Consider the following 13,210-nt stretch of genomic DNA (forward strand, 5'->3'; position numbering starts at 1 on the left):
CCAGTCTCCCCTAATCTAGCGTATAAAGATCTTAAATCAGCATTGAAAAACATAGGACAATCTTGAAAGTTATTAACCTGTTGTTAAGGAGAGCTAATAGGAACTCAATCTGGGAATTAAGCCACTTCTTCCAAGGATGACAGTTCCAGCCTCCTGAGAAGGTAAACAGCTCAATTGGCTTCAGGGTAGCCTGATAGCTCTTAATTACAAGAACCAACCCTGATGTCTTTCCTGCCAAAGTCCTGTAGGCATTGCTTATGGACCAGAGCAGTGAGAAATGAATGCTTGGAGGCTAATGATAAAGACAAATCTTCTTACTCATATGCCATTGCATGTCTTACAAATTGTTTGACTCACATTCTCCTATTTGATTCTAGAAATAACTCTGAGAAGTAATGAACATAATGTAAAAACAGTTGAGATCAGGAGACTGAGGTACTAATTCAGTTGTTGGGTTTCTTTTGCAAAAATGCATTTTTGTTGCTTTTCTCTCCATAAATATTATGGGTCACTCCAAATATCTGCTATGCATGATAGAAATATTAAAGTCTCTTTGATGGGGGAAACTGGCTGTTGCATTTTTTTTAATAGAGGAGGAATCTTCAGTTTGGGGATTTACTGTTGTTATTTTGACTGAGGATTTCCCTGTCTTAACTCCTGAGCCCTGACACTGGGCTTTTCCTTTGTTCTCTCAGATCTCCAGACTGATCACATCTCTATATCACATCTGCCGTAATCTCTAACTGGGGAGGGGTCCCAGAAAAGAGTCTCTGATTCTTTACTTCATTAGTAAAATACACATTAGTAGATTACACCCCCCCCCACTAAATTCCAAAAATTCGATTTTTGTCCTCAAATTGCTATTAAACTGTGGGAGTCAATAATGTCTCTCAAAAATGGAAATTAGGTTTTAAAAATCTAGAGTTTTGGATCATGGCTTTCCTAAGGTTTAAGGGGCTTTATTGACTGTATTCAATCCTATAATTTTTCAGAGGAGTACCCCAAGTCTCTATAGAGGAAAGGTGACTTGACCAAGATCACACAAGATAGTAGATGGCAGAGACAAGATTTCAACCCAGATTCTTTAGAATTCAGAGGTATCCGAACCAGGGTCTCAAAAAGGCAGCAAAATTCCAAAAGAACCAGATTAAAAAGTAATTGGAAATATTTAATGGAATAAATAAAAATACAACATAGATAATGTTAATTTATGCTTTTCAAAGGGATGTAACTCTAAGTTCTATTTTCTATTCTTGGTCGATCGCTGCAGCCTATTTCAATATTCTTAACATTAAAATACAGTTTTCCAAATCCAGTTATATATAGGCAACAAGTTTAGGAGAATGAAACTTATGCTAGATTTTCTCAAATAATCTTTTCTATTTTTGTTTCTTTTCTAGAATGGTTAACAATCAGGGCAATGGGTAAGGTTAGTCTGATTAGGGTCAGGTAACTTACAGGAAAGGATAAAAGCTAATTGTATGACTTTACCCAGAGAACAGGATTTGAATGGAAATTTGGAGAATCCTACCACATGAACACATTTTTCTTATTCTGAAAAAACCTTCTCTTGTCTTCTCTCTGTTTACATTCATGACCAAACTGAAATCAGTGTTCTATATCCTCTTCCTCCATTTTCCTGTCCATTCATTTCACCTTTGACATTACAAATCTGGTTTCTATCTTTTTCATTCAGTTGAAAATGTTGTGTTTTAATTTCATAGTCAAATGTAGTTGACTTTTCCTTTATCTATTTTCTTTGATTATTCTGTTGTATTTGAAATTGCTATTTTCTTCTTAAAACTCCTTCCCTTGGTTTATGGGACAACAGCCACATGACTCTCCTATCTCTTAAACCATTCTTTAACAGTTGCTTTTGCTAAATTCCCTTTATCCTTGCAATATTTATGTTTTTTCCTTTGAATAATTCATGTGCAGCTTCATTTCTCACACTTATCAATCAATGCTGCTGACTCAAATTTGTCTCCAGTTCTTTCCAACTATCCATTAGATATTGCCACCTGGATACCTTGCTGTTACTTCAAAGTACTCATTATTTGAAAATTTCACTACAGTAACATGATTTGGATATTCTGTGATGTTTATTGTAGGATTTTACCTAAACAAGAACCCCTTTAGCCTCATGACAATAAAGGAGATATTTTCTAAGAAGCATTGAAACAGGAGATAATGGACACAACACCAGACCAGGATTCAGAAGATGTGACTTCAAACCACACCTCTACCACTACCATGTGACCTTGGCTAGGAGCTTATGATTTCTTGCAGTCACTATTTCCTTAATAAGGATAATAGAGCTAGGTAAGCTCTGTTTACCTTAAAGAGTAACTGTGAGTATCAAAGGAAATGATGCTTGTCAAAGTGCTTTATAAAATGTAAAGCACTATATAGGATAGAAGAAATAATTTCTATAACAAGAGGTTTTCAATATTAAGAGGAAAATTAATGTGCTCTAGTCCTAGGAGAGGACCAAAACACTTTCTGAAATTTTAATTAAACATGAAAAAATAATTAAGCATAGATTGATGTGGTTTTTCTTGCAATTCTTTATATTCTAACTTTTGTGTGTCACAAGGAAGAGGGCACCAACTTTTTAAAAGGAAGAATAACACTCACCTCTTTTTGTAGGTTTGTAGTTTTAGGTTCTTTACTTTGGATTGATTGGTCATCTTCTCTTCGTTTTCTTAAACTCTTTTCCTCCATTTTAACCTCTCTATATGATTTAGGATGATATAAGGAGAACAGAAATAGAATATTCATCAAATAGAAGACTTGTTCCCCATTGACAAATATGTTATAGCATCAAAGTTTTCCTTAGTCTTTCTTTGTCAAATCATAAATTAGCAATTCCGCTAACAATTTTGAGAATTTAACTCCAATAAAGTTATAGCAAGTTTAATCACCTTACTTAACTCCAAAATTAAAGGATTTGCATGTCTTAAGGAAGTATAATTTTCTGTTATTGACAAGTACTACTGTTAGTTCTAGTAATGAAATATAACCTGTGAAATGGCACAATTTTGATCTTCACACAATTTAAAATCATCAGTTGCACAAGTATTTTGAAACTCATCATTTATTATTGAGCCAGATTTTCTTATATGTTAAGATTTGTTATGAAATCAGCTCAGATTTGCTTCATTTTGGGGGACTCACAATCTTATTGAAATTACAATTTCCTATGGCAAAGAATTCTGCTTTCTAGTACTTTTACTAAGAAAGCTTTCACCTACATTATTAATCTTTTTTTCCTAAGTGGACAAATAAATACTATATCTGCATATAGGACCTGGTAGAAATCCCAACAGACATGTCAACTATGCTTTTTACTTTGCACAGTCAGTTCTCAGAAAATGCTCATTGAACTGATACAGAATAGAATGAAAGAATGGTTGAGGAAGACTAGTTGAAAGTTATTTCAATAGTGCATTACAGTTAAAAGACAAATACATCATTTCCCAAAAGAAACCCCCTCTTGACAATTTTGATTGAGAAATCACTCATTCCATCATACACTTACCTTCTCTCTTTGACCTTATAGATCTAGGAGATGAGTTTTTCCTTCTTCAAAGATAGCTTCCCTTTACACTAAATCACTCACTTGGGAACACCCATGTCTTATGCTTAGGAGTAGAGAAAGCCAGAAGGTACAGAGGTCACCTAGAGGTAATTATTAAACGCATTTTTCTGCAAGGAAGCTGAGATACAAACAAAAAAACAAAGATGTGAGGCTGAGCCAAGATAGCTTCTCTCCCAAAATGCCTTTGGATTTGTTTATGGGTACAACCCCAATTTCTACCAATTTCCACAAATGTCAAGTCACAACAGTGAGGAATCATTCTAAAGAATGGAAATGAAGATAAACATTGCAATCATGACTCTATTGTTTTTTAAAAGGCTCTATTTACAGCTTACCCACAAGGAGTTCTACAAACATTAACTGCAGTACTTATAACTCATTGGTTAAGAAGATGTTTTCCTCTTTGTTTAGGTCAGGAGGTTTGCCCAAAGCTATTGGTTTGTTTTTCAGTATGGTTGGATTCCAAGAAAGTGGAAAGAAGCAATAAGAGGTTTTTTTTTCCGCCTATCATTTTCCATTGGAATTTTTCTTTTCTGCTCAAAACCAAGAACTTGCCATTTTGCAGATCCATGTTTCTCACAGAAAAGTCACAACAGATTGTACTTGTCAGTTCTGTGTTATATCCCCATTTTCCTTCTCTTCTAGAATTCTGTAAGATACCAAGGATCCTAGGGAAGTGACTGGGGTTCCAAGGTTTTGCTATTAATGATACTGTTATTAGTGAGATTCTAGAAAGGTCTATTTTAGAATTACGGAATAGTTCCCAGAGAGATCCCTTTATCCCTCTAAAGAGAACTCCACACTAGCTATGCAGCACAAAATCTCACCAAGTTTAATCAGGGGCTCAACATCCTAGATGATTCGTAAAGCAGAGATTCCAGAAGAGGAATCCTTAGAGGAAGAGTGTCCCTTAGTCCTAGCCTCTTTTACCACTGTCTTTTTAACAGGATCTCTGGGAAAACAAAGGAGATAAGGCGGCAAAGTACAATTTGGAATGCCCTGATGAATAACTAAACATTAATGATTTTACTTATCAATGATTCTTGTTCATTGGAGAAAATTCACTGTGTTAGAGAGATTAAGTTGGGGAACAAAAGGTCATAGAACAAAACAATCTACCAAATCAACTTGGATCCAGAACAAAGCTAGGAAGGCTGCCCTTCGGAAGCACCAGACTGAGCTTTCCTCAAAGTGGACATTCTTGTAAGAGAGCATGATGCAGTGTCACAGGGCAATATCCTACTGAAGGTAACTTTATTCATGACCCCTAAACTGGAAAAACTGAAGTGGACATGAGCTTTGTAAAGCCTCCTGGGAACCTCAGGAACAAAAGTTTTCATTTGTATTTTGGAAGTTTATTATTTACAAGTGCCTCCATGAGAGTCTGCCTAGAGAATGATACCCTCAAAAAACCAGCCCTGCTGAGAGTCAAATTGTCACCATGGTATCAATAACTAATCACACAGATCAGTGATCCTATCAATGTTGATATTCTCTTTAATGATTCAGGTCACAATTCATTCATATCTGCTGATCCTGTGTGATTCTAGTCCATGCTGTCCAGTAAATTTAGCCCAGAAGGTTATGTCAACATCCATATGGGGGCTTTCCTTGTTTTTCCATGACATTATAGGAATATGGGGAGTCCAATTGGCTGCTTGTTCATTATTTTTTGCTCCTACCCTATGACCAGCCTACCTGCTCTTTCACTCACAAACGTCTCTGTGGACGTATTTTACTTTGATTCTTCATCATTCTTTGTAGTGGGCTATAATCTCATGCCCACCATGGACCTTTCCATTGTCTTTGGAGTAATACTCATTTTCAATTCTTCAGACATTACATTGTTCCATGATGCACAGTCATACAACACTTTTGATAGATGTTAATTTAAGAAGATGAGTCTCAACTTTAATAAGAAGTTAAGAGCTATAAAAATAATTTTGTAACTTCCCCTAGGAAAATTTATTCTTCTTATAATAATAGCTAGTATTATATAGTTTTATATATAGTTATAAAATTCATATAGGTTTACAAAATACTTTACAAATTTGATCTCATTTGATTCTCAGAACAACATTGGGAGGTATGGGTTATTCCCATCCCCATTTTAGATATGAAGAATATGAGGTAAACAGAAATTAAGGGACTTTTCCAAGGGTCACACAGTTAGGGTCTGAACTTAGATTTGAATTCAGATCTTCTTGACTTCAGGTCTAGTACTCTATCCACTACAATACCTAGATGTCTTATTATCTTGGAATAGTCTCCTGTTTAATTCTGGGACCAACTCAAAGTCTACTTGTAGGATCTAAGACATCAACAAATAGATATATGTACAGACATCCATGTACCTAGCCCATAGGTGAATGAGATGTATGACTTGTCCATCTCAGTGTATGTCAGTTTGAATAATAGTAATTCTTTATTCACTTGATTTCTTTTGTGTGGATGATTATGAGGTCAAACTCTCTTGACTAATTATAGATCTCGTTCAGGAAGTTCTCCAAAATAGCAATTCTTAATGCAACTAGTATCCATTTGTCTAGAGGAACTTATGATCTATAGAAAATTCTTCTTAATCCTGAAATCTTCAGTAGATTTCTTCTGTGATAATAGCAGACACCTATCTCTGTTTTATACTTCTCTTCATGGTGATGTTTGTCCTTTTTCTCAGAGAAGACCATGACATCAGGGAGGCAATGCCATGACAATCAAGTGAACTGAATTTGAGTGAGGTGGTACTGTGCAAAGTCCCCAGCTCCACTTTCTCCTATGGAGCCATCTTGGTTCAGGATATGAATCAGGCTGACTGGAGGTGGTCCTGGATCAGGGTTAAGTGACTTGCCCAGGGTAGCACTGTATGTGAGTATCAAGTGTCTGAAGTCAAATTTAACTCAGGTCCTCCTGATCTAGGGCTGATGCTCTATCCAACACACCACCCAGCTTCCACATTTTTTTTTTCTTTTTTGGCAACGTAATGGGGTCAAGTGGCTTGCCCAAGGCCACACAGCTAGGTAATTATTAAGTGTCTGAGGTCACATTTGAACTCAGGTACTCCTGACTCCAGGGCCAGTGCTCTATCCACTGTCACTTAGCCACCCCCCCACCAGCTTCTGCATTTGATAGTTATGATAAATAGGTCATCAAATAGGATTATTTCTACTAGATTTTTTAAGGTATACAAGATATTAAATTATTTTATCTTATATGAGATAGAAATCCTTTATCTATCTGCCTATATATCTATGCGATTTATTTTAGAATAACATTACAAAAATCATGTATCTCCCTCCCAAAATCCTCATTAAGGATATTCTTAATGCATAATATGGGTTATTCTAATAAAAATCTTATACAGATGAGAAAGTACACAAAATATTTTTTTCTATTCAACTCTGATGTTTTTATTAGGAATGTTTCAAAGTCCTCTATTTCATTAAATATTCATTTCCCTCTCAGTAGTATTATACTCAGTTTTGGGGGGAGTTTTTGTTTTTTGCAAGGCAATGGGGTTAAGTGACTTGCTCAAGGACACAGCTGGCATCAAGCATCTAAAGATGCATTTGAACTCAGTTCCTGACTCCACTGCACCACCTAGCTGCCCTTTATACTCAGTTTTACTGGATAGGTCTTCTTCGTTGTCATCCTAGCACCTTTACCCTTTGAAATATCATAGTCTAAGTCCTCTGATCCTTTAACATAGAAGCCACAAATCTTGTGTTATCCTGACTGTGACTCCATGATATTTGAATTGCTTCCTTCTGGCTACTTGTAGCATTTTCTCCTTAACCCAGGAACTTTGGAATTTTGCTATGATATTCCTGGGAGATTTTATTTTTGGATCTCTTTGAGGCGAATTCTTTCAATTTCTTTTTTATCTTCTGGTTCTAGGACATCAGGACAGGTTTCCTTGATGATTTGTTGAAAGATAACATCTAGAGGCAGCTAGGTGGCACAGTGGATAGAGCACAGGCCCTGGAGTCAGGAGTACCTGAGTTCAAATATGACCTCAGACACAATAATTACCTAGCTGTGTGACCTTGGATAAGTCACTTAACCCCATTGCTTTGCAAAAAAACAAAAGAAAAAAGAAAAAAGAAAGATAATATCTAACCTATCTTTTTTTCTTGAACATGACTTTCAAGTAGTTCAATTGAAGCAGGGCACAGGGAAATGCCATGTTGGACTGACCTTTAAGTCCCCAAAGGGACAGGAAAGACTGGAGTGTAGATTGCCACCCGTGTGCAAAGAGTACTACTGCCTTAGCCACTCCTTGGTGGGGGGCTGCCCCTTTGGCATATGTATTTGAGCCAGGTGCTAGCCACTCCCCAAACACCACCCTTGTCCCAACCACCACTGAAATGGCAAGTTCCTCAGGAGTGGAGGCCCCTTTTCTCTTCTGGAGCACTATGGTTCCAGCTCCATGTAGCCAGATTTATGTAGCTCTAAACTTTTTTCTCCCTGTCATTTCTCTCTCCCTTCTTTTTGCTAAGTTCTTTCCTAAGTTATTTCCAGGCTTGTAATTAAATTCTTTCCTACATCTACGTTGTTTCTGGGAACTGTTTGTGCTTTGATTGTGATGAATCTTATACTTCTGTGAATAAGGATTTGAGTTTTTTTACAGCTCTGGGGCTAGTCATGAGTTTTTCACCTCCAGGAGCCCCAATCTTTCTCTGACATCACCACCCAATTTGGTGATCATCATGATATTTCCTAAATTATTTCTCCTTGATCTATTTTTCAGGTCAGTTGTTCTTCCAATGAGATATTTCACTTTCTTCTATTTTTTTCATTTTTTGATTTTGTATATTTTTAATGTTTTATTAACTTCCACTTGCCCAATTCTATTTTTAAAAAAAAATTATTTGCTTTAGTGAACTTTTTGTACCTTTTCCCCATTTGTCTTACCTATTACCTTAATAACTTTGTATTGTTGGGTTCTTTTTGTTTGCTCGTTTTTTTCCAGCCTATTTTTTGACTTTTAACTTTATGTTAAAGTTGGGCTTCTAGGGTGGAAGGGGCACTGTCCCAGTTTCAGGTTTTTTGTGTTGCTGTGTGAGATAGTTCTGGGGGTGTTTGCTTCAGTTCTTCCAAGGTGGGACATGCCAAGAACAGGTGTGATCACTGCTCTTCTGGCCTATGCATTGGTCTGTGAGTGATTAAAAGAACTCTTTTCCACCCTGGCACTATGACCATGGTTGCTGCTTCTGCTAATGCTCACTCTTACCTGAGATTGTGACCTGGATCCACGTACTGTCAATGCAGAAGAATCCTGCACTGGTGCAAGCAAAGGGCTGTGGTTCATGTCCCGGTCACCCTTGCTATCTGTAGGCTGAGAACTCTCGAAGCTGCTGCTGCCAATTCAATCTGGATTGTGTCACCTCTGTCCTGTACTCTTATTCTCCCTCTCAGTTGTTTTGGGCTGGAAAGTGTTTCATCCCATCCTTTTGTTGGTTCTGCTGCTTTATCATTCATTATTTTTAAAAATTTTATTTAAGGCAATGGGGTTAAGTGACTTGCCCAAGGTCTCAAAGTCAGGCAATTATTAAGTGTCTGGGACCGGATTTGAACTCAGGTCATCCTGACTCCAGGGCCCATGCTCTATCCACTGCAGCACTTAGCTACCCCCAGCAATCATTATTTTCAATATTGTTTGGAGGGGAATTTGGGAGAGCTCAGCCAAGTCCATGCCTTACTCTGCCATATTGACTTTGCCCCCATATCTTCTCTGGCTTTCATTTGTTATTCTTCTAGTTTCACCCATAAGTGTCCCCAAGATGCTTTTGCTTTGTTGGACATCTTGTGAAGGTTTATTTAAACTGATTTTATCCTTTTGCTGCTTGTCTCTAAAAGATTTTACAAATGGCTTTATATTCTAAATCATCATTGCCCTTGTTTCACAAAATGCCAGGTGTTTGCTGATAAGGTCCTTTTTAAGAACTTTTGATCTTCTTGTGATAGGACTGATTTACACTTATTAAACTTCAATATAAAACTATTATATTCTTTTTTTTTCTGTCCATGTCATTTTCTGACACCAGTAATTTATTTAGATGAAGTTGGAAGAATGATTTATAATATTTTCTTACACCTAGGTGACATTTTAAGTTATAAAATTAACTTACAAAAATCAATCATTTGGGGCAGCTAGGTGGCTTAGTGGATAAAGCACCGGCCCTGGAGTCAGGAGTACCTGGGTTCAAATCCAGTCTCAGACACTTAATAATTACCTAGCTGTGTGGCCTTGGGCAATCCACTTAACCCTGTTTGCCTTGCAAAAACTAAAAAAAAAAAAATCAATCATTTAACCCACTTTAAAACCCAGTGAGGACCAGAATTATCCTCATTTTATAGATGAGGAAAAAGGTGGAATTGAAAAAGAAACTTTAAGGATTGTGAAGCTAGGTTGCCCAAGGCCTTTGACTACATCTTATAAACATTTTTATTGATACCTTTTGTTTTTATATTATTTATCTACAAATATTTCCTTTCCCTTCCTAGTGAGTCATCTTTTGTAGTAGACTTTAAAAGAGGAAAAAATAAGCAGTGCAGTGAAACCAAAAACACATGTGCAGTAGTGCACATCTACAGTCTCATCTATAAAGAGGTGAAGGATATTTTTCAGATCTGCTCTAGGACCATTATAGGTGATTATGATTACGTAAGATTCAGGCTTCTTTTTATTTTTCCATTTACTTTATTATATATTGTGTATATTGGGAATCTGGGTGACACAGTGGATATAGCTCTGACTCTAGAGTCAGGAAGACTCATCTTCCTGGGTTCAAATATGGTCTCAGACGTTTACTAGTTGTGTGACCCTGGGCAAGTTACTTAATATTGTTTGCCTCAGTTTCTTCATTTATAAAATGAATTCGAAAAGAAAACAAACTACTCCATCATCTTTGCCAAGAAAACTCCCAAAAGGCTTATAAAGTTGGATACAACTGAACCACAAATTGTGTATATTGTTTTACTGTGAATCCATTTTCTTATTTCAAGTTCACTGCTTTTTCTGCCATGCTTAAGTGTTTCCAAACTTTTGTATTGTTTTATAATAACCAATAAATAAGCGTAGAGGTTTATTGTACCAACTAAAATCCTACCTTCTACATGAAGCCTTTCCCAATCCCTCCTGATTCTAGTGTCTTCTCTCTCTTAAATATTTCCCATTTTTTCCTGTATATAGCTTGTGTATATTTGTTTGCTTTTTGTTTCCCCCATTAGATTTTGAACTTGAGAACAGAAACCATCTCTGGTCTTTCTTTTTAGCAGCAGGTCCAGTGCCTGGCACAGATAGAATAGGGGCTTCATAAATTGATCATCTTTCTCTATGGCGTAAAACCATGAGAGAATGGGAGATAAGTAGATTTAAAACCTTGCCTGAGGTCCTAGAGTTAATTAGTGGCTAAACTATACCAGACCAAGAATTAGGGGGTTGTTTTTCTTGCCTTTTCCCTTTATCTCTTAATTTCTAATCAAATTATTTTTTTTTCCTTTTGGGAAGATTATATGCATATCAGACAGTCTTCATTATCTCAGATTTCCTTCTTTTTAATGGCTCCCTTATCCTAAGGGGAAGCTGGAAGTGGAAGTCTACTAATATTTATCTTCCTAATCTTATGTAGGCAAGCATTAAAAGTCACAAGAGTTAAAAATCACTGTAATCTTTTGACATAAACTGCATCTTTGAGATCAGACTTTAACATTTTATATGACCTTAGGGTCATACTCCTAAACATCAATTGCAATTGTCCTAACAATGTTCAGATATACCCAAGATTTAAAAAAAAAAGAATTGTAAGCAGAAACAGTGAATAGAGATACAGTGTTAAACACTAAATCAAAGCCATAGTGATTTACCAATCACCAAAGGATTTTTTTTTTTTTTTTTTTTTTTTTTTGCTGAGTTCCGGTCAAGTAAAGTCTGTAGAAGAGGAAAACTAACTACCTTTGCCCCTAGGTCCTCTTTCTTGATCATATCATACAAGTCACTTTAAGCTTCTCCCTACAGGATATCAGTAATCCTTCAGAGACAGAAGACTGCTCCTATTTAAGAGATAGGAAACTGTTGATAGGGAGGTATAAGAGAAACTTACTCTCCATCATTTCATTTGGGAGCCACTTTTGCAGCTTAGATTCATTAATTAATCTCACATTTACTGACACAAGCTCCTACCATGGTTCCATGCTAGTGGCTGCTGCTAAGAGATGAAAAATAATTCATGAAAAATCAAATTTGTTATTTGTATTACCTTCAACTTTCAAGGAATTGCAATGAAACCACGTTACTCTATTGAAAACAGACAATACAACTTACCTGAGAAACTTTAGATATCAAAGATCAGTTTCCTTCTAAAATGGATTTAACAGGCTGACCTTTAAAGACCCTCAGAGAGGTAAATCCTATGATCTACTGGTACAGGTTACTTAGTTTAGATGTTTAAACAAAAAACTCAACCTTCTTTTTCAAGGTTCTGCCTCAGAACTTTGCCTACTATTTTCATGGGTTTGAAATTGTGGGTGTTTTATTTCTTTAAGAAAAGCATTCTGCTACTGAAGTATTTCTTGACATTTTCCAGGTCATTATCCAAACCTGTATCTAATAATACTCGATTTACTTATCCAAGAAGAATCACCATTTCCAAGCCTATAAGGATGAGTGTAATCTGAGAATGGTATTCTTATAAACAAGGTACTACATGTGATGCTCAATGTTCAAAATATTAGAATTCCTGGAACCTAGAAAAATTCATCAGAACTTTACAAAAAGTAAGCCTCTGAAGATTCAGGTGGCTTTTTTAGCATCCTATGTGAACTTGGAGGTCATACTTCTAAACATCAAATTATAACTGTACTGTCAGAGAGGTAGTCATGATGCAGAGGAATGTGTGATGGATTTGAAGTCAAAGGACTTTGGTTCAAATCCAGATCATCTGACTATGGGCAAGAAATTTATCCTCTTTAGATCTGAGTTTTTTTCATCTAGGTGGTATGGTAGATAGATAAGCTCTGAGTTCAAATTCAGACTCAAACTTATTAGCTCTGAGACCTTGGGCAAGTCACTTCATCTCAATTTTTCTCAACTATAACAGCATAATACAATCGCTATGAAGGGATGCTATGTTTCAAAGGAGACATTTGTAAAGCACTTAGCACATAGTAGGTGGCATATACTTATTTGGTTCTCTTTCCCTCCCTCTGCTCTGAGCTCCAAGTTAATGATCTCTTTCAGTCTAACTGTACACTACTTCACAATACAAACATCCTGTTCCTCAAGCCAGTCACTTGCTGTCTTTCAGGCTTTGCTCACATGATCTCCCTAACTGGAATGTTCTTCCCTTCACCTTTTATTCCTCAGGGTTTATTGTGTTCTTGATCCATTTATTTTTGGTCCCCAGATGAGTGGCTTCATGAGTGGAGAGGTCTCCCAGGGAAACAGAGGATCTGCAGAATCTTGTCCGGTCACAGAGAGGTCAAGTGCCTGGCCCAAAGTCAAGGGCCAGTGATGTGGTAGGGGCTGGCTTGCAATCCAACTCTGCCAGTTTTGAGGTCTGCTCTCCATTCATCATTCCATACTGTCCTCCAGCGTGCTACAAGCGCTAG

The 13,210-nt window shown here is 36.7% G+C and overlaps 1 protein-coding gene across 1 annotated transcript in view; it reads right to left on the bottom strand.

Annotated features, from left to right (window-relative positions):
• Positions 1 to 3,650, bottom strand: part of SLC7A9 (solute carrier family 7 member 9) — a 62,847-nt gene extending 59,197 nt beyond the window's left edge. The window contains exons 1-2 of the mRNA XM_074211482.1: positions 3,542 to 3,650; positions 2,638 to 2,734 (exon numbers count right to left, since the gene is read on the bottom strand). Of these exons, the coding sequence (XP_074067583.1) occupies positions 2,638 to 2,724 (87 nt within the window). The 5' untranslated portion in view covers positions 2,725 to 2,734; positions 3,542 to 3,650. The remainder of the gene's footprint in view (positions 1 to 2,637; positions 2,735 to 3,541) is intronic.
• Between the last annotated feature and the right edge of the window lie 9,560 nt (positions 3,651 to 13,210).

This window comes from Macrotis lagotis, chromosome 1 (genome assembly GCF_037893015.1).
Source record: "Macrotis lagotis isolate mMagLag1 chromosome 1, bilby.v1.9.chrom.fasta, whole genome shotgun sequence".
NCBI lineage: Eukaryota > Metazoa > Chordata > Mammalia > Peramelemorphia > Peramelidae > Macrotis > Macrotis lagotis.